The sequence below is a fragment of the Argiope bruennichi genome, chromosome 6 (assembly GCF_947563725.1).
Source record: "Argiope bruennichi chromosome 6, qqArgBrue1.1, whole genome shotgun sequence".
Classification (NCBI taxonomy): Eukaryota; Metazoa; Arthropoda; class Arachnida; order Araneae; family Araneidae; genus Argiope; species Argiope bruennichi.
This window is the reverse complement of record NC_079156.1, coordinates 119,707,915-119,734,564: the sequence shown is the minus strand read 5'-3', so window position 1 is coordinate 119,734,564 and position 26,650 is coordinate 119,707,915. Positions and strand designations below refer to the sequence as shown.

The 26,650-nt window shown below is 26.2% G+C and overlaps 1 protein-coding gene across 4 annotated transcripts in view; it reads right to left on the bottom strand.

Moving 5' to 3' along the window:
* Window positions 1–26,650, bottom strand: part of LOC129972142 (fatty acid synthase-like) — a 74,893-nt gene that overhangs the window by 9,568 nt on the left and 38,675 nt on the right. For 3 of the 4 annotated variants that reach the window (XM_056086153.1, XM_056086155.1, XM_056086156.1), the window contains 21 exons: window positions 18,951–19,156; window positions 17,677–17,829; window positions 16,784–16,957; window positions 16,220–16,420; window positions 14,009–14,131; window positions 13,675–13,905; window positions 11,704–12,146; window positions 10,875–11,111; window positions 10,163–10,352; window positions 8,970–9,199; window positions 8,043–8,344; window positions 7,567–7,937; window positions 6,868–7,119; window positions 6,158–6,337; window positions 4,839–6,045; window positions 3,086–3,234; window positions 2,483–2,683; window positions 1,658–1,987; window positions 1,022–1,141; window positions 796–918; window positions 351–583 (listed from right to left, as the gene is read on the bottom strand). In XM_056086153.1, the coding sequence (XP_055942128.1) occupies window positions 351–583; window positions 796–918; window positions 1,022–1,141; window positions 1,658–1,987; window positions 2,483–2,683; window positions 3,086–3,234; window positions 4,839–6,045; window positions 6,158–6,337; window positions 6,868–7,119; window positions 7,567–7,937; window positions 8,043–8,344; window positions 8,970–9,199; window positions 10,163–10,352; window positions 10,875–11,111; window positions 11,704–12,146; window positions 13,675–13,905; window positions 14,009–14,131; window positions 16,220–16,420; window positions 16,784–16,957; window positions 17,677–17,829; window positions 18,951–19,080 (5,580 nt within the window). In that variant the 5' untranslated portion in view covers window positions 19,081–19,156. Of the gene's footprint in view, window positions 1–350; window positions 584–795; window positions 919–1,021; window positions 1,142–1,657; window positions 1,988–2,482; window positions 2,684–3,085; window positions 3,235–4,838; window positions 6,046–6,157; window positions 6,338–6,867; window positions 7,120–7,566; window positions 7,938–8,042; window positions 8,345–8,969; window positions 9,200–10,162; window positions 10,353–10,874; window positions 11,112–11,703; window positions 12,147–13,674; window positions 13,906–14,008; window positions 14,132–16,219; window positions 16,421–16,783; window positions 16,958–17,676; window positions 17,830–18,950; window positions 19,157–21,125; window positions 21,282–26,650 lie in introns of those variants that run through there. The other variant, XM_056086154.1, reaches the window with a different exon arrangement.

Here is a 26,650-nt window from a genome sequence, read left to right as displayed (position 1 = left end):
AATATAGTGTGTAGTATGTTGTTCTCAAAATGCATATATTTTCAGCAAATATCCTATATCTCTCTTGTAATTATTAATTTTTTTCAGAAAATTTGAGAATATATAAAGAATGCAAATGTACCATAAATAACTAGAAAGCTGTCAAAATATCTAAAAAATATCATAGCAAAAAAATGCCAGGTATAATTTTTATTAGATTTTATACAGTGGCTGACATTATTACAATAGAATCATATGGAAGGAATTTTGACACATAGATTGACACAAGATTCTGAATGATGCCTAATAGAATAAATCTATTATACATTTTAAAAATAATAAATTTGAAATTAAAAAAAAATGCTTCCTACCTTAAGAACCACTTTTCCTATATGTTTACCACTGGCCATGAATCTGAAAGCTTGTTCTGCTTGATCACGGTCAAAAAGAATAGAATTTAGAGGTTTGACAGTACCATTTGCAATACCATCTTTGACTAGTTGCACAACTTCTTTCTTCGCTCGTGAACTGTAACTTTTATTTTCAAATAAAGCATCTAGGAGTATGCCATGGAATGATATGTTCTTCAAAAAGATAGCCATTCCTAATGGGAAAAGAAAAATTATAAAATATGTAATATTTAACTCTAATGTTCATTCCTCATAAAAAAGCACAACATAATTTTTTTTTCCTGAAAAGATTGTACAATTATTCACCAACTTATTGAATTTACTTTAATTTAGATATAATTCTGTCAAAATGTTCGAAACATTAATAAACAAGTACATATGAATTGTATGAATTAAACAAAATTACCTAATGGTGTGTTATTAGACAAATCATATTTTCCAATTTCGAGGAAACGGCCATGCTGTGCTAGACAATTCAAAGTAGCTTTTAATTTCTCTTCGGCAAGAGAATTCAGTATCACATCGACACCTAGAAGTAATGAGGCATTAAAATGCATATAAATTCCATAAATATATTTAAAATCTTTTTTAAGCATTATAAATTTAGAAATATTTTAAAACAGAATAGTTACCTTCTCCATTGGTTGCATTCAAGATGTATTGTTCAAATGAAGTATCTCTAGAATTACAGAAATTTCTATCTTGCAGCTCACTGAAGCGTTTTTTCAAAAATTCTCGTTTATCAGATGAACCTAAAAATAATTAGTTTTAAAATATATGAAATTACAAAAAAGTAATGACAAATAAATCTGTGGTGAAAAGCATATAATCCAGTTAACAACTCCGCTACACAAGCGTACACTTTTGTATCATGGTTTAGTTACTGGACTGCAAATCACAAGGTCCCAGCTTCTATCCTAGCACATCACATACCTCCCCACATCCATGCAGGAAAAATAAAATTTTAAAGGATAATAAAATCTTTTGATAAGTGAATCATTAGTCTTTAAAAGTATATACAATGATTATAATGAAAGTATCAATTTTCATAATTCCACTTTTTACAATTTCTATCACAATATTGAGTTCATAATTTCAAGAGTAATACAGAAAAATTCAATATTTTATTTTTATTTATTTATTACAAAAATAAACAATTTTTTAATTTATTTTGCTTTATGTATCTTTGGAAATTTTCAACATATAAATAAAGGAATAATTTTTCTCAATTTTGATTTCATAACTCAAACAATAATAACTCAACTTACCAACAGTTGTAAAAACTTCACATCCTAAACTAAGAGCAATAGCTATAGCTGCTTGTCCAACGCCACCACTTCCAGAATGAATGAGTACTCTTTCACCCTTTCTTAAATTGCCTCTCATGACCAGAGCATAGTAGGCAGTTGAATATGCCACAGGCACAGTGGAGGCTTCTTCCAATGACCAATCATCAGGAACTTCCCACACAAAATTAGGATCAGCAGCAACAGTTGTGGCTAAACCTTTAGCAGGTACTAAGCCCATAACTCGCTGACCATTTTCCAAGCGACCAGAGAATTCTAAGCCAAGGATGCAATCTTGAAGAGCCAAATCGCCTAAATGGATTAAAATGAAATACAAATTAATGGTTGAATCAACTGATATTTTTACATCAAATAAAATATCTAATAAATTTTAATACAATCACAAAAAAAAAAAAAAAAAATCTGCTATTGAGGAATCATTGGCTGCGCAGAACTGTAAACTAAAAGTATAACTTATACACATATTAGATTTTTTAATTCCCTCACTTTTCATTTTTATTAATAACAATTTTCAATTTCCTAACTGTTTTGATTACATTTTAAATGCATCAAATTATTTATTCTTGTTACATCTTTTTTATTTAGTAGCAACAAATCAGAAAAATATAGCATATATATGGAGAGAAAAACATAATAAACTTTGATTAAGAATTTTATTTAATAAAGAAACATCATTAAGAACGATAAGAATAAATTAATAGATGGTTGTATGTGAATATTTTTATGCGACAATATTACTAATGCTGTTGTTTAACAATTTAAGATTTACTAATCAAGAAAGTTTACCTGGCAGAGCATCAGGTGGTAATTTTCCACTCGCCAACATAACATCTCTAAAATTCAATGGAGCATAATATACTTGACAAAGAATACTATCAGTTGGCTGTTTGAAATATTTAAGTGGTGAATCTACCCATACCAAGCTGGATAAGTCACCTCGAGTCAAAACATTTAGGTAAGCATGCTTTGTTTCAACTTTTCCATAATCTGAAAGAGTACCATAAGAGAATATTAAAAATTTGAAAGAAATACAGAATTTTCAAAAAAAAAAATGTAACTACTTCTTTTCTAATATCAAAAAGAGGCAATTTAAACAATTATTAAGAAGAAAATAAATAATCAGAAACTTACAATATGTTCTTTTCATTTTTGGATATTCATAATTAGTACCTTTTTATTTTTCTTATTTAGTTTTATAACTACATTAACAAAAACTTTTCAGCCAAGGAACTCCACTACTAATCTATTTAAATTCCTAGTATTCAAAAATTCTTAACTTAATAGTTGCTTGCATTACTAAAATAATTTAAAATTTTATTTAGAAATAAAAGAATTTAAGAAATATGCTAGACATTATTTATTTAAAGATAAAAAAATATTTCTCCTTACCTTCAGACATAGTTAAATGCTTGAAAGATCCCCAAGAACCTTTCTTAAAGACATTCATGGTAAGATTTTTCTGAACAATCTCTTGATAGAACAAGTTTTTAAGATTGAATTCAGGTAACTTTGGAGTCCCTTTACTTGTAAATACACACCTACATTATAGAAGAATAAATAAGAATTAAAAACATAAAAAGCATACAACCAATATAGTTATGAATTTAATACAAATTGTAATTCACAAAAATACATGACAATCTATAAAGAACGCAGTTAGATCATAATAGATTTGGAAACATTTCACTCAGGAAAGGACTTTTTTTTTATCTTAGAATATATCAGATATTATTCAATACAATTTTTATAATCAATAATTTAAATGGAAAACAAACTAAAATTAAAAAAACTTAATAAAAAAGGCAAATAGGTTAAAAACATTTATGCTTTCCTGACTGCTTCTTACGGGAAACGTGGGTTACGGGAATTGTGGTATCGGAACAAATGTAATAGCAACAAATAAAGAATGCCTGCTTTTTCACCCTAGTAGAGTTACTGCTAATTAACTACTTAAGTTTTTGCTTAGATGAAAAGAAAAATCAATCTTTTTTTTTAAATTCAAATTTATTTGATTTGACATTTTAATAAATAATAATATGTTACCATAAGCAATGAAACCTTTTGGAATATTTTTACATAATAACTACTTACATTTATTATGGATTTAATTAAAAGCATAATACAAAAGATTTTATTGCTACTTTGTGTTTGCCATAGAAGATAAGTGTGCATAGTCATGTTCTATTCAAATTTGGAAGTCAATAAATTAGAGAAGTCATATTTCATGATTTTAAATATAGATATGTTGATAGATAGATAATTCTGAATTGATTTCAAATGTTTCTATGGTCATATATTAAGATTATAATAGAATATAAATTAGCAGATACCACAGTATAATAGAATTTCAAAATTAATTATAAAAAAATACACAATATTATAAATAACTTCATAACTGAAATGCATATCCATTTTAGTTCATATAAGCAGTCAATTATTTGAAATTTATTTAATTCAATTTGAATTTTTTTAAAAAATTCAGTTCTCAAGGAAATAAAAATTTTCCCCCCTTCCAAAAACAAACAAACAAAGTGGTTAATAAAATATATGTAAATCATTATTACATAAATACCAAGTTTCACCAAACATGTACTTGGATCAGATTTACAATTTGATTTCACAGTTACAAAATGTTTCTTATCAATCTGATAGATTTTATATGAGATATATTTTCCAAAGAATTTTTGAATAAGTATTTCAAATGACATGCAAATGTGCCAAAATGTATTTGTATATTTTCATTCATCATTTACAACAAGAGATTCAAGTTGTGACAAATAAAACTATATTCATTAAGAACTTTTAATTCTTGTTTAGTATTATGTATATTAAAACTCTGATTAAATTCAGGAAATTATAGCAATTTCAAAAGCGAAAATTGATAACCAGCTTTTAGAATTTGAATTTAATTGCAAATTCTAATAAGCTTCTCTACTTTTTAATTGATGTAAATCTTTCTTTATATAACTGATGGTAAGTCAAATTTGAAAAAATAAAAACAAACTTTATGTTATTAATTAACTTTTAATTATTCATCCATTAAAAAAGTAAAGTTGTTTGCTGTTTTTCATATTATATGAGTAAACATGCAGTAAAAGAGAGAGAGAGAGAAGTTTGATTTAATGAAGGTAGTATGCATTACCTTATACTTGATCCACCAGGCTCCTGACGTAAACAATTCACAAGACCTATAATTCCAGAATTACTGGAAGATTCACTTACAAGCCATATCCTTTTTGGATCAGATGACATTGATGCTATAGTAATTTGTTCACTCAGTTCATCTACCCATTTCTCATATTTATCTTCTATAACAGGAATAATTATATCTTCATAAGGTATATCAGTAGATTTCCTCAATAAGTACATGGTAGATGTTAAAGAATCCGATTTTTTGCAAATCACTTGAAGATTTAAGTCTTTGAAAGTCTGCTCTAAATCAGATTCAGTATGAATGGGTAAAACAGTTTCCCCAACAGCTGATAAAAACATTTCAGCGGGAACTAAACGAGTCCTCTGTAGCAAAAGTATGAAACCATTGTCTTTAAGTGTTGCCATTACATTTTCGAGTATTTGTCTGTGCTCTTTACTCGAATGATTCAAGAATTTCATCACACAGAGATCAATATCTTTGAAAGTCAAAGCAGATTTGGGATCCCATGATGACAATTCAAAGTTCCCTGAAGGTAAATTATTCTTGTCCAAGAGATCAGGCTTAGAATGGGCAATTAAGTAATTCACATTCAACACACCAAGGGTCTGGACAAATTCACTGATTTTAGAACTTAGAGGCAGAGATGTATCAGCGATTTCTGCTATCTTTAACTTTCTGGAAGCAGCATTTTCCAAAACAACATCGATCACAGTTCGCAAAGGATTTTCTTGCAACATAGTTTGGGATAATATGTCGTGGTCTCTTTCAGATAGATAACTGTTGACATAGTTCTTGACATGTCGTGTTAAGTCTTTGCTAGTTGCAGTATTCATAATGCCACATAGAGACTTAAGAAGGACATGATTATCAGTGTATGATTTTAAGTAGCTTGCAATTAATGCATCGTCAGCTTCTTTAAATCCATTCATGACATCAGATATTTGATCTTTGTTTTTTCCAGATAATTCTAAAATCATCTTTGCCACTGATGAGCAGACATGAATATATCTTTCTAGTGTTTCTTCATCAGATTTAGAAAGGATCTTAGTTTCATTGTAAGGAATGAAGCGATATTCTTCCAATAAAGGTGTCTGCTTGCCTTGGTTTCTTGGAGCAAAACTAGCTTTCAAGTTTTTCAACTCCACTCCACCAGAAATTATTCGTTTAGTGTTTTTATCATGGAAGACAGGCACACCTAAAAAAAATAAGAAAAGATTTATAGATCAGCGAAATAAAACAAAAAATATATCAACAACCATTTTAAAGAAAGTACAGAATGACACATATATACTATTACAATTTCTTACCATTATATTCTTTAAGTGTATTTTCCATCACAGTCTTATGGAGGATTGGATCTATTTTCATACTCTGTATTCGAGTTGGTAAGCACAAAGCTCGTTTTGGCGAGCCAAGTATGGTAAATTGAAGCATTGTGTCTAAGAAAACGACCCATTCACCAGTCCATTTCAGAAGGCCCTTATTTCCTAAAATAAAATAAGCAGTGTTAATTATTTTAATAGACCAACATATGTATATATTTCTTTCTGAAATTGGCAATACAGAAAATATATAATAGAACAGTTTCTTTCAAAATTATTATTCTATTTATTCTTGGATATGTTGAATGAGTAATTTTGTATATTTAAAGTTGAATAGTTAGATTCTATTTATATAACATTTTTCAACTAGTATCCCTAACACAAGATTAAGTTCTGATTCTCAACCTAAAGAGAGGAAGAAACCAATTGCATCTGCAGGATTAAAATAAATAAAAACAATTTCTTAAAAGTTTAAATAATATTTTTATATAAACAGATATTTATGAGTAAAAGAATGAAATGAATAAATCAATCAGATTGTTTAGTTTTTATTATATTAATATTCATTCTGTTAAAGATTGAAAAAGCATCAATGTTTACCTTAATTTATAATAAATTTTTTATGACATTGTAACAATATTTTCATCAAAAAATTAACTTAAAAAAGAGTTATACACTAATGTTCAAAATTATACCTTCAATATCTGCTCCAGCTAAACCTTGAAAGGTTGGACCATAATCATATCCTCTCAGTTTCAGTTCCTTATATATATCATTCTGATTCAATGGCAAAGATTTGAGATCATTACTTTTCAAGAATTCAGATGTATCAGTTTTCACACTTTCTTCTTGAGCATATATTCGTCCAGTACAAACAGTCATGCCACCTTCAGAGATTTCAAATTCACCTCCAGCATTTGTTATATCAACCAGGAATTTAGTTGATGCTGTAACAATATCCAATTTGTTAATATTAATTTCAAAAATAAGATATTTAAAATACTATTACTTTCTCTCCAACATTATTTTTTTTAAAAAAAATTTAATAGAAATAATGAAAAAAAAAAAACATTATGACAGTGCTTAAAATAGAGAAAGCAGATTAAAAATTATGATTTGTACAGAACAAAATATGATGATTAGAATGATTTCTAATGAGTTAAGATATGAAAAATAATTTTATGGACAATAAAAGATACTGATGTCATAGCTTTCAATGACTCAAACAAAGATAATCTATTTCTTCAACGGCATCCAATATTTAAAACAATATTAAAGATTTGGCCAAATCATTAACTATAAGCAAAAGAAATTCCTAGCTTTTTTTTTATTTACTTTATTCATTCCAATTAGACAAAACAATATTTTGTTTGTTAATAAAGAAGGAGTATTACCTGCTTTGGATAATACAGTAGCTCTATGAATCTTCACTTCTTCAAATGTAACAGGAAGTGACGTAACATCTTTTCCCTTGATTTCTGCCAGAGCTTTCCAGACTAATACCAGATAGCCAGTTGCTGGATAAAGACATCTGCCATCTATGCAGTGACCCAATATGTATTTATCAGGCGATTCATCTGAACCAACATTCACTTCAGTGATCATCTGGGACTGGTTTGTATTTTTGTCCCATTTGGCTACACACCAACTCTCAGAATGATCCCATTTGATTAAGGGAGATATCATTGGTGTACTCTTTGGCACTGGGAATTGCACTTGAGGATATAATTTTTCAATATCTGGATTCAGGCCAGCAGCGTAAAGTCTGAAAAAATATTTTGATATAAGAAATTATGGAAACTGAATATATATGATATAATATATATGATAAATATTATAAAACTTTGTTGCAATTTATCACATTATTTACCTTCCAAGGCTTGACAAAAGATGAACTGTGTTATCCACATTTCTTTTCATTAGGCCAATATACTCAGCATCAGGGCCAATAACTCTCTTAAGTATAGCCTGAAGCAGATGATGGGGTGCAATCTCAATGACAATAGCATCTTTAGGAACGTGATGTAGTGCTTCATGGAACAAGACTGGAGAGACTAAATTATGAACAAAGTAGGAGGCACCTGCCAACTTAGCAGATGGTTCATCCCATTCTTGTTTTGGATAAGAAGAACTAACCCAACGACTTGTTCTAGGCTTAGGATTGGGAATAACCTACAGAAAAAAGAAATAATATGAAATTTTTATTATTAAAATTACATATAGAATCAATTAAAAATAGTTATAAAAGAAACTAAATGTAAGTAAATGAATATTTTCAGTATATAAACAGATATTAATGAATTTTTTCTAATATTTAACTGAAAAATTGTCATTTTAATATATTTATAGACTTTATACATACCTGAATTTATGGAACAAATATGAAAAAAATTAAAAATAGATATTCATTTTAGAACACAGTACAAAGTCATTTTTTAAACCTTATAATCTGCATATTACATATTGAAATAATAATAGAAAATGGAGGTATACTTACTAGTTCCCACTCTATGCATAAATATTAAAAAGTTAAACTAGAAAATGTTTTCAGTTATTGTTCTTGAAAATGTATTTAATCATTGTCATATTGTAAATGTTCTTTATTACCAATTTGGAATGCTTATATTCTTTATTAAAAGTTAAAAGCAATTCAAATATAAAACGGTGTAATAAATTAATCTACATGCATCCAGAAATTAAATTTTCAGATAAAGGGGGGGGGGAATTAATACTTATATTAGGATTAAAAAATAAATGTTTTAATTTAAAATGTGAGTATACATCCATAGTAAATCACCTTTTCAAGAGCTGTTTGTAGTTTCCCAGCTGCAGGAAATATGTACTGGCTGTGAAAAGCATAGCCACAACTATCAACTTCTCGAGCAAAAACATTTTCAGCTTTCAAAGCATCAACAAATACTTTTACACTGTCTTTGGGCCCAGATATAGTAACAGAATCTTCAGCATTATGACAAGACGGAAAGATATCTTTTGGACAGCACTTATTAGCTTGAGACCAAGTTATACCTAATAATAATAAAAAAAGACAACTTAATGAAAAGAATTTAAACAAATAATAATTCATACTTAAATATGTTTCAGGTGTAATTTGTCATAGGCTTTTATTCTATATAAAAAACTACAAATAATTCTCTAAGATATATTCCCTTTCTAATTTCTAAAATATAAACAAGTGAAGCATTATAATAATTTTTTACTTTCTAATATCGAGTTTCATCCTGTTATTTACACAAGCTGTTTGATAAAGATTCACAAATTCCATTTAATAATAAATATTTTTTATATGATCTATAATTTTTTATATTATTGCATAATGCATGATGTTGAATTCATGAAATATTGATGCATAATATATTCATGAACTAACTCTATTATTCTTTTACATTTAGTACATTTTTTATTTATTTCATTATTATTCCAGGTGAAATATACCTAAAAAATTAATTTTTCAGGTTATTTTAATGTAATACAAACATCACTACTATTTCTTATTTTAATAACTCCAAATTTATTTTTCTTGTATCTTTTCACTTTACAGAATATGAGCAAGATATAGTTTTCAAGAATTTTTTTTTAAAACTGACATCTTTTATTTCTATTTCTGCAGCTTTTCCCACCAGGCACTGTTCCTACTTCATTTGTAATAATTAAAAAGTAAACACTTCTTGCCATGACTATTATGGGGGGGGGGAGTAAAACATGCACAGCTTCAAATCAAATCGAAGTAAAAGGAGGCAAACTGCCACTTGAAAGTCATTAATACACAAATGTTGGAATGTATTTTAATAATTCATTTTAAATACTATGCCAACAAAAAATTTTGGAATTAGGGTTGCAATGATTTTTTATCGCCATACCTTCAGTAAAGACAAAATAAAGAATGGAAATATATATATATATATATAAAAGTTAATTTAAACATTAAATAGTAGTGTCTGCAAAAGATATCTAGCATGTAAACATATTTACCAAGTGCTGCCATAGCCCCAGTTTCCAAATTGGAATCCTCTACTGCTTTGCCTCTCCAGTAAGCAGCTAGTACCATTTGTTCAGCAGTGAAACTACCATCAGCATAGGCACAGCCTAATTCACCCACACTATGACCAATTATGCCATCAGGAGTGATGCCAATTTCATTGAGAACATCAACAAGAGCAACCTGAAAAATTTATAATATTCAAAATTTATCCGTCATTATTAAATACCATAATAATAGTAATTTTTATTTTTATGAATCATTGAAAATATTTTACATATATTTGATTGCAGAATGCATATCACATGTCATATTTTCAATCATGGAAAATTCATTTAAAATTAAAATATTTTGAAATACACTGTATTAAAAATAACTTTGTAGGGAACTGCCAGCGTAATGATATAATTTAAGAAAAAATTATTCTAAAACTATGAAATTTTTTTTAAATGTTTAAATACAAACATGATTTGCTTATATGTAAACATCTGTAAAAATAAAGTAAATTCTATTTCATTATGGAAATAATATTGCTGATGACATGAAGAAATGTCGATAAAAAAAATATTATTTCATGTTAAATATTATTATATATAAATATTATCATGTAAAATATTATTATTAGAGAATAATTTTTTATATAACATAGAACAATTCAAAAGAATTTTTTTATATACATTTACAGCATAAAAAAATATTTTATACCTGAACAGCAGCTATGGAAACAAAAGCTGGAATGATACTTCTTGAGTTAGATTCATTCTTTACTCCATTTGTAACTAAATCAATGAGATTCAGATTATAAGGTTTTAATACTTCAGCAGATCTCTTGATTGAGCTAGCAAAAACTTCCAAATCCATAAGCTGTTTGGCCATACATGGCCACTGAGTGCCCATACCAGAAAATATATACCAAATAGGTCTACCTTCTACCGACAATTTCTGCAATAAAAAAGATTAATGAGTTATAATTACATTTTATCTTAAAATAAAAAGTGCAATACCTGAATGATTAATACCTAATGTTTCTCTTAATTTTGAGAAAAAATGCCTAAAATAAAGGAAACTTAACTCAAATTTGTGTCAAATTTCAAAAACCTTTAATGTGCAATATCAGAACAAAATAGTTTTATTAGCAAAAAGAAAATTATTTTTAAGATAAAAAAAAAGTCTTATAACAAGCTATCATTTTGTTATTTTTTTAAAAATATAAATACTGTATTTCAAATGCAAATTAAAAATAAATGCATAAAAAAAGCATGTTTTTACACATTTTATTTTAAAAACTCAAACAATTCACGAGAAGCTCAATTTTATGAGTTTTACACTAAGCTCATAAGCATATAAAAAATGCATATGAGTAATAAAGAGATTAATTATATACAAAAATTAAAATTTTGATAGTTAACAAATGTTCAGAAGTTTGAAATATAATTAAATAAATAAATTACAGAATTAAATTAAGTTGCACTTAGTCATAGAATAACTGTCAATATTTTTGATTCATACAATTTAAGGTTCTAAAATAATGTACCTTAATTTCAGAAACTTCCTGATCTTTCACAAGCAATTTATATCCACGATATGGTTTCCCCACAGAAGATGAATACACAGACTTGTGAAGGAGAGCAAAGAATTCTCTGGGTGGTACTTCGCTTTGAAGGTAGTCAAATAAATACTGAACACTTTCTTCTGTTCTTCCGCTATATAAAGCCAATTGAGGGATAGGCAATTCTTCAATTTGTTTTGGTTTTCTTTCAGTGTTATTTGATTTCAAAACAGCATGTACATTTACACCACCAAAGCCAAAACAACTCATAGCTGCATAATCACCTTCCCACGGAGTTGGATTAGTAACAATTCTCACTTGACCATCAACTAAAGCTTTGATATTAGGATTTGGCTTGTAAAAGTGGAGATTTGGTGGGATGAGACTTTTCTCCATACCAATGATGACTTTTGCTACACTGCAAAGTCCTAGATAATAAAATGAAATTTTGTAATTATTCTTTCAATTACTTGAAAAAAAACTTTCTTTTTTATATTTTGACATAAATAAAAAAAATTAGGCAAGTTAAATTATAAGAGAGCATAAAAACTCATTTTTTATTATAACTTATATAAAATGTTTTGCATTTAAATCAATACAAAATGAAAAACTAGAGCATGATATGAGTAACATAACATAAAAAGAAGTTCATTCTGATATTAGTATTATTTGATTGATAATTATTAAGATCTATTAGCCTACAATATGAATTTTGGGCACAATTTACGAAACATATAATTTTAAAAAATAACATAACTGAATCAATCAATTTTTTTCTTATTTTTAAAATTTATAGTAATGATCTATTTTCAAGAAACTCCTAGATAAAAAAAAAAAAAAAAACAAAAAAAAAAAACATTTTTGCAAAAGTTTCAAATTGAATATTTATAAATAAGAACAATAAATAAACAACCAATTTTCAAAAGAGCAATAATGCAATAATAAATTCTATCAAAAATATTGACTAAATCAAAAAAAAATATTACAATCAGAAGAAAAAACAAAATAAGTATTTATAATGAATTTTAATCATATTTAAAACAAACTTAAACAAAAAATGTTTGATAGATAAAAAAATAAACTACTCTATTAACAAAATGCCCAACATCATTGTCATAGTATCTTCATGATATTATCAAGTAATTAGAATATTAACACTCAGATTGCTACTGGTGACTGCTGGGCCCATATAATTTACATTATAAGAAATCCAGTATGGTGGTCAATGTGTTAAACAACATCATGGAAATATCATACAATATTGTGTCAACAGTATTATTAAACTAAAATATGCAGAGTCAATGAACTACTACTGCTGTTAGAAGCTAACTTTATTCTACACTATTAGTGATAGATAAATACTTCCAACTAGGAAAAATACTCTATATGACGAAGAATTGTATATTTTATTATTTACGCTGTATTGTTGAAAAGGTTGTAATGTATAAATTTTTTTTCAAATAATCACCCACTCCTATTAATTATTATCATAAAATATTCTGGATACATTATTTCAAATAAAAAATATTCCACTCTTCTGCAACTAAATATGACCCAGTTTTATTTTAAGCTATTTAATGGCTGCCTTGAGCAAAATCTGCCAATCAAAGCATAACATTTTTTTGACAGTGGCCACTGACTGGCTTAAAATAATACGAAGTTCTAAAACTCAGTCATTTTTTTTAAATGCTGATGTGCCAAAAAATTTTTATTAAATATGACCAACAAAACTGAAGAACTTTATAAAAATTTAGACAAATTTTTTGCAGTAAATCATTTATCAACTCAACAATATAAAATATCATTCTTCAGATCAACAGTAAATATGTAATCATTTTACATCGTTGTGCTGTAATTATTGGTGAAAGTACAATAAGAATTATTAGTAATGTGATAAGAAAAGACTTTTATAATAACATTCTGAATGGAACACTTACAAAAGCAAACATTTTTTACCTGAAGTAGGTTCAGAGTGCCCCATATTGCTTTTGACCGATCCAACCAGAAGAGGTTCTTCTCTACCTGGGCAAAAGATTTCTGAAATAGCAGACATTTCTATTGGGTCTCCAGCTGGAGTCCCTGTTCCATGAGCTTCCACATAAGACACCTTCAATGGATTCAATTTACATTCATCATAAACTTCTTTGATCAGTCGTTTTTGCATTGCAGCTGATGGGAATGTAACACCTAAAATAATAAAAGGAAAAAATATTTAAGCTAATTCTAGAAAAAGAAATATAAATTTAAAATAATTCCATCAGAAATCATTTTATAAGTGTATGTCACTCACCTTGTTCTTTGAATCCATCAGTGTTAGTCTTAATGTGTACAATAGAGGCATACTTTCTTCTAATAACATCAGATTTTTGTAGGAATAATGCTACTATAGCTTCACTTCGACCATATCCATTGCCTGTTATATATGTAAAAAAAGAAATAATAATTAATGCCGCTCTTTTATTTTTTAAACATTACTTGAAGTTTCAGTTGACAAAAAGATTGAAACTAAAAAGGAAATAACAATCCAAAATAGATATATTTAGTTCATTTAATCAGTTACATAATTCAAGTAGAACAAAAAAAATCAAAGCTCCGATTTAAAATAATGCACAACACAAGGAAGTAAAAAAGATAATAAAAATATTGCAAAGGTTAAAAAACAATTCATAACACAAATAATGCAATTATTGATAATAAAAAACTATCTTAATTCATATTTTTTTTTTTAGCTGAAGGAAGAATTAGACATGGTTTTAAAGGATATCTCTCTTGAATATTAACAATAAGAATTACTATGAATTTAATTTTATCATGAATTTTTTTAACAGAAAAGTAAGAGTAAATATAAATTAAAATAAGAAGGAAATATAAATAAAAATAAATAAAATGTAAATAAAAAATAAGAAGTAAATATAAATTTAAAAAACAAACAAACCAAACCAAAAAAAAAAAAAAAACAGGATTTTGAAATATGTACCTATTGAAAAAAAAACTACAATTCAAAAGTACTAATTATTTTTTTAAAAAAATTCTTTTTTCATCACATTGCAGTGCCATAATTTAATTTGGATCAAATTGAACATTTTATATCAGATTTATATAATAAAGCAGAATGAATGTAAGTGTGTTTCTTATATAAATTCATTAAATCTTTATAAAATTTGTATACATCCTCATCAAAATGTGCGAAATATCACTATCAATTTTTCAAATTTCTAAAGTTAGTTTAAATATTTGTTAACCAAAAATAAGTACTTTTTTGATATTTTCTATTTCATATTTTGAAAATATTACCACACAAAATAATTTTTACGCAATTTAAAAATAAAAAATCAGATTTCAATGACTCTACTTTCCTTTGTATATAATCTTTTCTCTAAACTGAATAAATTTTCAATGTTTACTTCAGACACAATTTGTAACAATGTTTTTTCTAATTATAACAATTCTAATTATAGATTCTCTCATTTCTAAAAATTCTAGAAAATAAGCATAAAAAAAAAGTGTGCAGGCACAAAGCTCTTAAAACAACATAGGTGTGAATGCAAATCCCAAATTCTAAAATTTCATCTACTTAATCAAGGAAATTCTATGAGCAAAACATGAACATTTATTAATATCCTAATAGCACAAAATATTGCTAAAATATCTTTTAAGATATTGCAACAGCATTGAACTGAATGCCATTAAATATTTTTACAATATTATATAGCATTCAAAGCCTAAAAACATTATGGAGACATTGTACAATATATTATAAAATAATTAATATTCCCAATTAGGCATTGAAAGAAATGCTTATTCGAGTCATATAGATGGGACTTGTCAAATCATCTAGATGTAAATTTAGAATATACCCTTCAAAGAATGTACATCATACATCATAACAATGTCAAGTGCTACTACACCAACCTATTAATGCCTATATAATAATTGAATCTATAGATTAATTTATTATGAAATACCCTTACCATGAGGATTAGGAAGTTACAATTGGCAAATTACCTGTCTGACCCATCAACTTAAAATTTACACACATTATTTTGTCTTTTAAATTTGGTATTGCAAAGGTATTTAGTTTTTATTTAATACTAAAATGCTTTATTATGAAAATAGGCTTAGCAAAAAAAAAAAAAAAAAAAAAAAAAAAAAAAAAAAAATCTTTTCTTTATTTAAATTTCAGTTTTATTAATTCTTTAACTGTGAGCTCCCACTTGCGCATTAGGTTATGGTATTTTTACAATTATAAATAAAAATGAAATCATTCATATGTGTTATAATTTAATACAAGTATAAGGCAATCCATTAAAATCTCCTGTTTTATGGATTAATTGAATCATTACTAGAAATTATTTCTAAAACAAAAGAGGTCATCTTCTTAGACAATAGAGAAATTACATAATTATAAAGTTAATATAGTTATAAATTTTTATCAAATAAAAAAATGAAAACTAAGAAATTACAAAAAGCAGAGATATAGTAATATGGCAAAATAGCTCACCAGCAGCATCAAAAGATTTACAAACTCCATCATCAGACAGCATGTTTAATCTATAAAACTGTAGAGCTGTACCAGGTCTCAGGCATAAGTTAGCTGCCCCAACAATGGCTGCTTCACATTCATTGTTTTGAATAGCCCGCACAGCTTCATACAATGCTAAAGCACCTGAAGAGCAGGCTGTGTCCATCAAAAAACTGGGCCCTATGAATTAAAAAAATTAATAGTTAATTACTTGATAATAGCATTAAAACCCTAATTTTTTCAATTTCCATTGCCATCTGTAATTTTTAATTATTTTTGGAGTAACAGATTATACTTAAAATCTTATCTCTAATTTAAATATTATTATGTTAGAATCCAAGTAAAGAAATGAATAAGTTCAATTGCTTTATTTGGTGTACATATTTACTACATAAACTAATAAATGGAAAATTTAAAAATAAATAAAAGTAATTATAGTATGGAAATTTCACTAGAATGTTACAGCAAATATATAATGCTTGTAAAAAACATTCAAAAATCAAAATTTATTATTTCTTAGAGATGATTAATAAATAAACATACCTTTGAAATCAAATGTGTATGAAATACGATTAGCAAACATAGCCCTACAGCAACCTGTCATGGCATACCCTGTAATTTTCTTAGGATCATAGCAAAAGAATTCATCACTTTCAGAAGAACAATTTCCAATAAAAACACCAATATTTCTTCCCCGAAGTTCTTCTGGATCATATCCTAAAGATAATTAATTATCAAATTAAAAAAAAATATCTGTTAAAATATTTTTAAAAGATTTAGAATAATAAAGAAATAAACCTATTCATGAAATTATAATCCAGAGATTTTTATAAAACTAATATGATTTTCAAGATTTTTTTTTTATCATAAGAAATAGCAATTTGAAAGAAAACACATGCATAACTTTTAGAAAGTAATTAAAAAAATTATTTCCAATATCAAAAAAAAAAAAAAATCAATTAGCTTTCCTATTTCTAAAAATATTAATTAATTCAAATAAATTGTCAAACTTTAAGCCCAGACTATGCTGTATATTTAGGATTTTTGAATTAATTATATCAAGATTCAAAACAATATATCTTAAGAATACTAATCAGCAACTACAGTAGACTGTTTAAATTTTAATGAATGTGAACTAGGATTTTAAAAATTGGGAAGGAAAAATATTCTGTAAAGGAAAAATATTCTATTATTTACATAATAAATGAACAATAATGTCTTATAATAATTTTTTTCCACAATAAAATTTTGTTTTAGTTTACTGATTATTACCCCTGAAAAAATTCAGAAATATATTAAAATATAGGGCATATGTAAAGAATTTTTTAAAATTATAATTAAATTTCAATTTAATTTAAAATTTATCTATGTCCAATTTTATAGATAAAAACAGACAAAATTATATTTTCTATATTACACTAAGCAATAATAATTACCAGCATCAACAATGGATTCATAAGTCAATTCTAAAAGGATTCTTGCTTGAGGATCTAACATGTGAGCTTGCTTGTGGTGCACACCAAAAAACTGGCTATCAAATTTGCTGATGTCTTTCAACATACCCATTTTTCTAGGTAAACCATAGAGTCCTGAAAGATAAAAAAAGTCAATCAAAAATCATAATGATGTTATTTATTATATAAAATATCAATCTAGGTTTTACTTATATGTTACTATTCAATAATTGCCATAACTTTTCCATTCTTGTGATTTTTTTCATTTCTTTAATTTATACCCCCTCCCCCCCAATTATTTTAAGTTTCCAACCTGAATATCTACTTTATGTAAATACAGTATGAAATAGTCAATCAAATTGTAGTGCCCCAAAAAAGGCCATTTTACTCTATGAGTTATCAGTAAACTATCTAGACTTTAGTAAGCACAAAAACATATTCATTGAGAAAACTGATGATAAAATGAATCATTAAAAAAAAAAAGTTGACATGGAATAAAAATACAAGGAAGAAAATGAATATAAATACTAAACTGAGATAATATCCGATTCAAAAAGAGATAATGAAAGTGCTTAAGAGAAAAAATAAACTTTTCCATTGATTTATTTGTTTAGAATGAGCATTTGTTTAAAAGTGAATATTAGCTTTCTTACTTTATCAAATAAATTGGGAAAAAAAACTTGTATAATCTAGTTATTTTTAAACATAAATTTTGTTTCATATAAAGCTTTGAATTATTCCAGAAATAAACTAAATTATTTATCATAAATTAACTTTTAGAATATAAGAAGAAATTAAATTTAGATAAATTTGTCCTCCAGATTGCAAAAACAATAAATGAAGATAAAAATAAATTCTTAAACCTAAATATACATGATATGAAAAATAAAAATTTAAATAATTTTTTATATAACCATTTAATATTTTTTAATGAAATTTGTAATTTAAAATAACTATTACATATTACTCTTATTATTTAGTTGATATTGATCTTAATAAATAATTTTTAAATACTTTTAAGTTTAAAAATAATAATGAAACTGCAAGTTTTTAAGATATTGCCATGAAAAGCGTTTGTTTTATTGTGAATATTCCATGTTAATTCATATTTAATATTCCTAAGACAGCACTTGAAACAACTTTTTCTTAATGAAGGAAGTCATTTAAAAACAATCTACAAAGTAATTAACAAGCTCTTGATATACAATTAAGGTAATTAATTAATTAAAAGTTCCTTAAAAAATCATCATATATACCTGGTTCCCATCGTCTGTTATCTTCAGTGAGAAGGTCTACTTTATTGAAGAGGTTCTGACTAAATTCAGCAATGCTGTCAGATTCTGGAAATCGTCCAGAAATTCCCGAGATCACAATTTCGCTTGCCATGATGATATTAAATAAGGTAACAATCTACTTCTTGAAGAATGAATGAACTTTACATAATACAAAGAAATGATGTATTCTGGAAAAAATTATAAAATATTTCTTAATAAGTGTGCTTTTTTGAATAATAATTGAAAATATCAATCTATTTATCATAATTTGCATTATTCTTATAACAAAAAAATTACCATATCAGTCAAACAAAATAAATAATATTTTATCTATTAATCAAAATTGCTTTCACACGTTTGCAAGATATATAAAAAGTTCCACATTCATATACTTTACACAAGACAAATGAAAAAAATCATATTTAAGCACAAATAATTAATAACTCATTTCATGAAAGAAATTTATTTTTGAAGACAAACAAAGGAATACTGCTTTCATCATTAAAGAGTCTACTTTCTTAAAAACACAGAATAGAAATAATTTGAATCATAACACATCCCATTTGTACTTTAAAATGCAGGTTTAATTAAGGTATAAGAATAAAATACTTTGATTATAATATCATAGAATTAAAACTAACACATATATAGAAGAGATGAATAGCATAGATCCAACAATTTCAAGAGATTTATTTATGAAGAAATAATTACATATAGAAATTTAAATAAATTGCAGCACCTGTCTTTCTTTTTTTAACACTATGATTAAAAGATTAAAATATTCAACAAATTTAATATGAGAAGTCAAAATTTCACTTGTTTTTTCATTAAATCTAAAAATAAATCAACTATTAGACTGAAGAAGACCAATATTTCCCATACAATAATTTAATTAATATTTAACATTCATATGGAGCCTCTAAAATAAGTTGTATAGAAATTATGATTGCTTCAATTAATTACCATTTCAGAATTTGAAAAGCATAGAGATCTTAATTTTACTGAATATTATTCATTAATAAAGCTGATATTTTCACACATTTTGCAACAGATTTTTTGATATCTTCATTATTTAAAATATGGATATTATATATTCTGCCTTACCAAAAAGAAAATTAACAGAATTATAATCTTTATCTGCAGAAAACATATCATGACATAAGAAAGCATTAAGATTGTTTTAAATATGGAACTAAAAAAGTTTGAAGGAAACATTAATTTTATTTCTTATATCTATGCTTAATTTTTCTAATTTTTGCTGCAAATTAAATTAACTGCAGCAAATTAAATTAAAGAATGATAATGTATATGTAAACCCTGAAATTCTTTCAAAAATTTCATTGATTTCTTTTTCAATTTTTTAAATATGGATGCAAACAACCATTTTAGATCATCAAATTTCAATATTATGCAATACAACTCCATTAACTTTTAAATTTAAACAGCAGAATGATTTTTTTATTCAAAAATATCAGCATATAAAATTATTACAAGGAGTAAAAATATCTTATAATTTTAAAATTTAAGTTTGCAATAGGCTAAGCAACTGCTTCTGTTGAATAGTATGCAAGCAAAAGAACATCTAATATTAGTAATTTTGTTTTAATATTTACTTTTTTATGAAGCGGTTACAAATTTTTAATACTATCTTTAATTGCTTATTTATCACATATGGCATAAAAAAATAAGATAGGAAACAATTACAAGAATCACATTTTAATATTATAAGATTAAATTAAAACTTAATACCCAAAATAACAAGCTTTCAAATAAAATAAATAAATAAATAGACATAAAATTAATCATCATAGGAAATATTAATACACTATACTATATATTCTACTTAAAATGTCTCATATTTTTCGTTCATTCTCATACATTTCGTTTCAAATTATAAGAATATTTTTTAAAAAATATTTTTAACAAACTTTGATAGCACAAAAAATGGATTTGACAAAAAAAGAAATTCTTCGGAAGAAATAAAATAGACATTAAATAGTTAGTTAACTTTAAAAAAAATGAACTTTACTTCAACAAATATTTTTTTAAAAAAATTATTAGATTTGACAGAATGGACGTCAGAAAAATCGAAACCGGCATTCTTCCGAAATGAAAATTAAAATTTATTGGATTAAAAAACAGATTTAAGCAACTTACTTTATGCAGTGAGAAAGCACTAATCCAAATGAGAGGGATAGTGTCTTAAAGTACTATATTACAAGCAAACGTTTCTTACAAAACGCTTATTTCCATCTAATAACTACCGGCGAGGGCCGCATCATTTCTATATTACTCCTGGATGCAAAACTATCTATACCGCTGCAATGGTCCGATGTGCGGCCGTCGTACCGCTAGCCAATCGGATGCCCAGATTCTCATCGCCTCACACATCACGTGTCAGCGCATGACCAATGCCTCCGTTGCATCAGCCCCCTTCTGTTGCGGTCATTAAATGGCCACGCAATGGCTTCATGAAAAACGTTTAAGAAAATCACGACAGTAAAGGCTGCACATGTCTGAAAAAAATTAAAATCTACTTCTATTTCCATCAAATTTATACTAGTTAATATCCATGTGAATGCAAATTAATTTTAATTTAAAAATGCTTTCTGCTTTTACTCATATCTGTCTTATACATTCTTTAAACACTGGAAAAATAAGGATATATTATTAGTTTTTTAAATATTCATCCATAAAAAAATAAAGATATATTTTCTTGGTTGATAAAGGCATTCTATAAACAGTTTTACTATATGTAAGTTTCGATTTAAATAGATATATTTTTGACAATTCGACGATATTTAAAAATTTTAAAATAGGACAGGCTGCGAATAAAATAGTAAATATTTTGTAAATAATAAAATGAATAATCTTTCAAAAGAAGAATGGTTTTTTTAATCGATATTTTGAATAATATTTTTTTGAAATTTAAAATGATAAGATGCTGATTTATTTAGGCATAGTTTTATATATTGTACGTGAAAAAAATTATGGATTATTGAAATTTTCTTAACAAAATAGGTCAAATAAATTTTTTGTTTTAATAGTTCATGATTAACAAAAAATTTTGTTAACCTAAATAAAATTACAACCAGAAAATTTCCAAAAATTAAAATCAATGTAATTTAAAATAATTTTTATTTCAGGTTTGAGTAAATAAATTTTTTAAAACCCAATGGACATGCGCGATTGCACAGCTTTTACTGCCTTATCGGATAGCGAAACAAAAACGGAAAAGCGCATGAATAGATATAAAAACATAATAATAAAAAAATGGAATAATTATTTCGTAAAGGATCGTGAGGTTCTTATCATCTCAAAGAACTAAAAAAATTCTGGAGTATGCACTTCAGAGCTCAACAAGTTGATAAATAAATATTGAACCATGAATCATACGTTTCTAATTATAGAAAAAAAATAAAGATTGGCCTGTCTGGAAAAAATTCTCTTTTCTAACGTATGGTTTCGCCTTTCAATTGAAACTGATTGATAATATCCACGCTAGTATCATGCGTTTTTCTCTACTTACAGCGTGTTTTCGTATTTGATTAAAGTAGTGAATTTGAGATCGTGAATCGATTTTATGTTAAAAAGTAGCAATTGCCAATCTTTTTTTCCTAATAAAATCTAATAGGTGTCAAAAATAAATTAATATAATAAACAGTATTTAATAATATTATCTTCATGGTGGAATGTTGCTGAAATTTGAATAAAATGTTTTGCGAATTAAAAATATGATTTTTTTTAAAAATTAAGTGTATATTTTATAAGATTTTTTATCTTTTTTTTTTTTTTTTTTTTTTAAATTTTTAGGTGTTATTTTTGTGGACATTTTTCTCTTTAGGAAATCTAGACAAAAAAAAATGTCTTACTGATTGAGCCAAATGCTATTCAATGATTAATTTGGATATAATGTAAAAGTAATTAGTATTAAGGATTAATATTACTATATTTTTTAATTGAATAATGAAAATTATGATTACTATCTTCCATTAAAAACGCTGTATCTGTGCTGAATAAACATCTCTTCATGCTTTAGAAATAGCGATAATTCGAAAGCGTTTTTTAGAAAACATTTAATCTCACAAAATTGTTTAGTTTTACAGGTTAAAACATGCCATTTGAATTCCATATCAAATGAAATTTTATCATTTGTTATTGGAACTTGGATTATGAAGTTTCTTATTGTATTGTCTGCACTTGTTTAATAATTTTAAAATTATATTATCAATTATTCTTATCAAATGATTGAGCTGAAGTTGCATGTCTTTATTTCCTTTAAAAAAGCATAATCAAAAATAATTTTTTAAAAATTCAGTATTAACAGGTGGTCCCGAAAATTAAAAAATAAATTTGTTCATGAGCTATTTTTTTACCTATTAATATTTATATATTCACAAAAATTTCGTCATATGTCATGTCAAATATCGTTCAAAACTCTACTGTAAGGCAGACAAAATATCAAAATAGCAATTAAATTTTCAATTAATTAAAATTATATTAAAATTTTAACGTTTTTCTTTAATAATTGAAAAAGATATTATTACTCAAAAGTCATTTTAATGTCATTTTAAAAATGAAATTTTTTTAAATTAAAAAAAAAAGAAATTTAAATCTTGCATCACTTTTCAATAATGTTAATTTTAATAACATCATTCTCTTGAATTTTTATAAAATTACTTAAAAACAATTTTGAAGCAATGCTTTTCCTTAAACAAGTACAGCAAAATATCGAGATTGATAATAATTATTGCAAATAGTTTGAATCTGTCGTGAGATTAAGAATTTTTCAGTTTATTACTAACTTCAAAATGTATAAAATTCAACAATATTCTATGCTCAATATCTACAGTATATAATAAACCACAACATATTCAACGTATATCAAAACATGTTTTTTTTTTTTATGTATTATAATGCTTTTTAGGTTGGCATTATTTTTGTTAAGTGTGTCAAGTGAAGCTATTTAAAGATAGAGTGCAAAAATTGAAGCAATCATGCTAGACGAATTAAAACTAAGAAATTCAAATCATGACAAAGACATTATGACTTTATGATATTCCGAAGTTCGCAACTCCTTTCTTATTTTCTCTTACACCAAATCTACAAAGAGAATGAATGTAATCGTCAAAAAATTTGACCTCGGAAAAGTGGATGAATTTTCACGTTTCAAATAGTTTCATGAGTTCTAAAAACACAAACCTGACCATTTCTTTTTAGAATTATGTCTATCTCTGAACACGAAACTCAAAAACGCTTTCAACTAGATGGAGGAAATTTGGTTTGTGATCTTTACACAAATTTCTATATTTCTATTAAATTTGAACGAAATACATTCACAAGAAATTAATCTGTTTGTCTATCCGATTGCAAGTGAAAACGATAACTACAAAACGTAAAGAGCTAGAATTGAAATATTTAAAGTGTAGCTACTGCGAGTTGACCGTTTGTCAGCCTACATATTAGCATATATGTAAACACGATAGCTTTAAAATGTATCACCTTAAATAAATAAAATTTGGTATCTGATATTTTTACTAAAATTGTAATTCTGTGATAAATATTGGTTTTAATCGGTCGTAAAAAAAGCTTCCAAAGTGCATACTCGGTTGTTATTACTATAGTACAAAGCACAAAATGGGGAATTATGAAGAAATAAAGGAATTAAAAAAAATACGATTGTGCTCAACGATGGTTTTTACGATTGTGCTCAAAGTCCAGAATTTTTATGCGGGGAAAGTATGATATCTTAATTAGGCAATATACGACTACTTCGGTTGGTTTCGAATTCTCTGATTTAAAATGTGTGATTAAATCAATTAAAAAACAATTGGCGGTGTAGTTTAATAAGCGATTGCGTGCGATTTCGAAAAAACACGTAGACTATTTTAGGATAAACCTAATACTTTAAAACCATGGTTAGATGATGAGGACGATTTCCGAGTCGACACACTTCACCAAGTTTCCGCTCCCCCCAAAAGGAAGAATGTTTGGCTTCGATGGATTTAGCGTATATAAGTACGCTTTAGATGATCTTCGATATTCGGAAAGAAAATTCATTTAAAGAGAGTTAATATGTGAATATGATAATATGATACGTGAATATGATTTCTATGAAGCGTATGGAATTATATGAGTAAAATTTAATACACAGATTTAGCATCTAAAATGTGTGTTTTGTATCAAATTTTGAACTATACCCGATGAAGAATTGATCTCGTCTTTGTTTGTATCTCCGCAGTTTTAGCATCTATAATTTTCTACCAAATTTCTCGAAGGTTGGTCGTCCTTCGTTTTTACCTTCCGTTTTTTTTTTTCCCTCTCTCTTTTTTTTACTACAGTAACAGGAACAGAACGCTTATATGCGTGCCCCTGAAAATAAAGTGCCGAGTATTTGTGTGTCGTTCACGACTTTGCTTAGAATCCAATATTTTACTTGGGGAATAATACTTTTGCTAGGGAATATGCAAGAAATTTTCCAATAGCCCACTCTCCTTGGTTATTATTAATTTTTAATAAATAATACAAAATAATTAAACAATAAATAATTTCTTTAAATAAAATTATAATTATTTAAATTTAGATTTTTTTTAAATGACACTTTTGATAAGTAAGAAATTTTTATAAAGAATATATATATGAGTTACATAACATGTTCGTGTTTTTTTTAAGTTGAAATATTTTTTTTTATTTTTAAAAATTGAATATATAGCACAATATTTCAGATTTCGAGTAAATTAAGAATCTTAAAAATTATTCGTTTTCTTTATCTGAGGACATAGAAAATGGATGTATTTTTCAATAGAAAGATCCAAACATAAAAATAATATGCATATATTTTTTACAATTTTTAGTTTCATTGTAAAATAAATTTGAATTATAAACGATATTTTTAGCCTTACGTTGATAGGAGAGATAAATCCACCAATGATAAGAATAGAAGGTATTCAAATTTGTCAAGTTTCATTACATATCATAGAGGTAGAATTTCACAAAAATAAGGAATTTTAAAATGAAATAGCAAATAACCATCACCACAAACATTTTTTTTCCCTGAAAGACATCTTATAACTTATTCATCGATATTCTCACAATTTCATAGATTTTGTACGAATATTTCAAAGAAACAGCATTTGAATTGGAAACCATTATAAATTCATTTTTAGCGGTCGTTTGTCAAACGTAAAATTTTCCCACTTAAATAAGCTATAAAATTCCTTTCAGGAAAAAAAAAAAAGAAAAGAAAAACGCATGACTAAGGAAATATATGAAGGTTTTTTTACAACGATTCATGTTTTTCAATTGTGCATCATTATGGAATTTTAGTTTATTTCAAAATTTACTTGGAAAGAAATCACTCCATGCAAAATTTACAAACTCGAAGAAAAAAAGGAAACTGCAAAACTTGTGTTTGAAAGAATCAACTCAATTTGCCATTTTTAAAAATGTTTGTCCTTCGAATCCTTTGTTAATATTTTTAAATTGACAGAATCTGTAACAACATAAAAAACAACAACAATTCTATTTAAAATTATTATGTTAGCAACAGTTAAGCAAATTGTTATTGAAAAGGAAAATAAATTGAAGTAAATAAGAAAAACAAGTCTGTTAGAATTTCAAACTTCTGATAATTTTACTTACTGCCATCTTTGCTCGTTGGTTCGGATCTGGCTGCTGGAAAA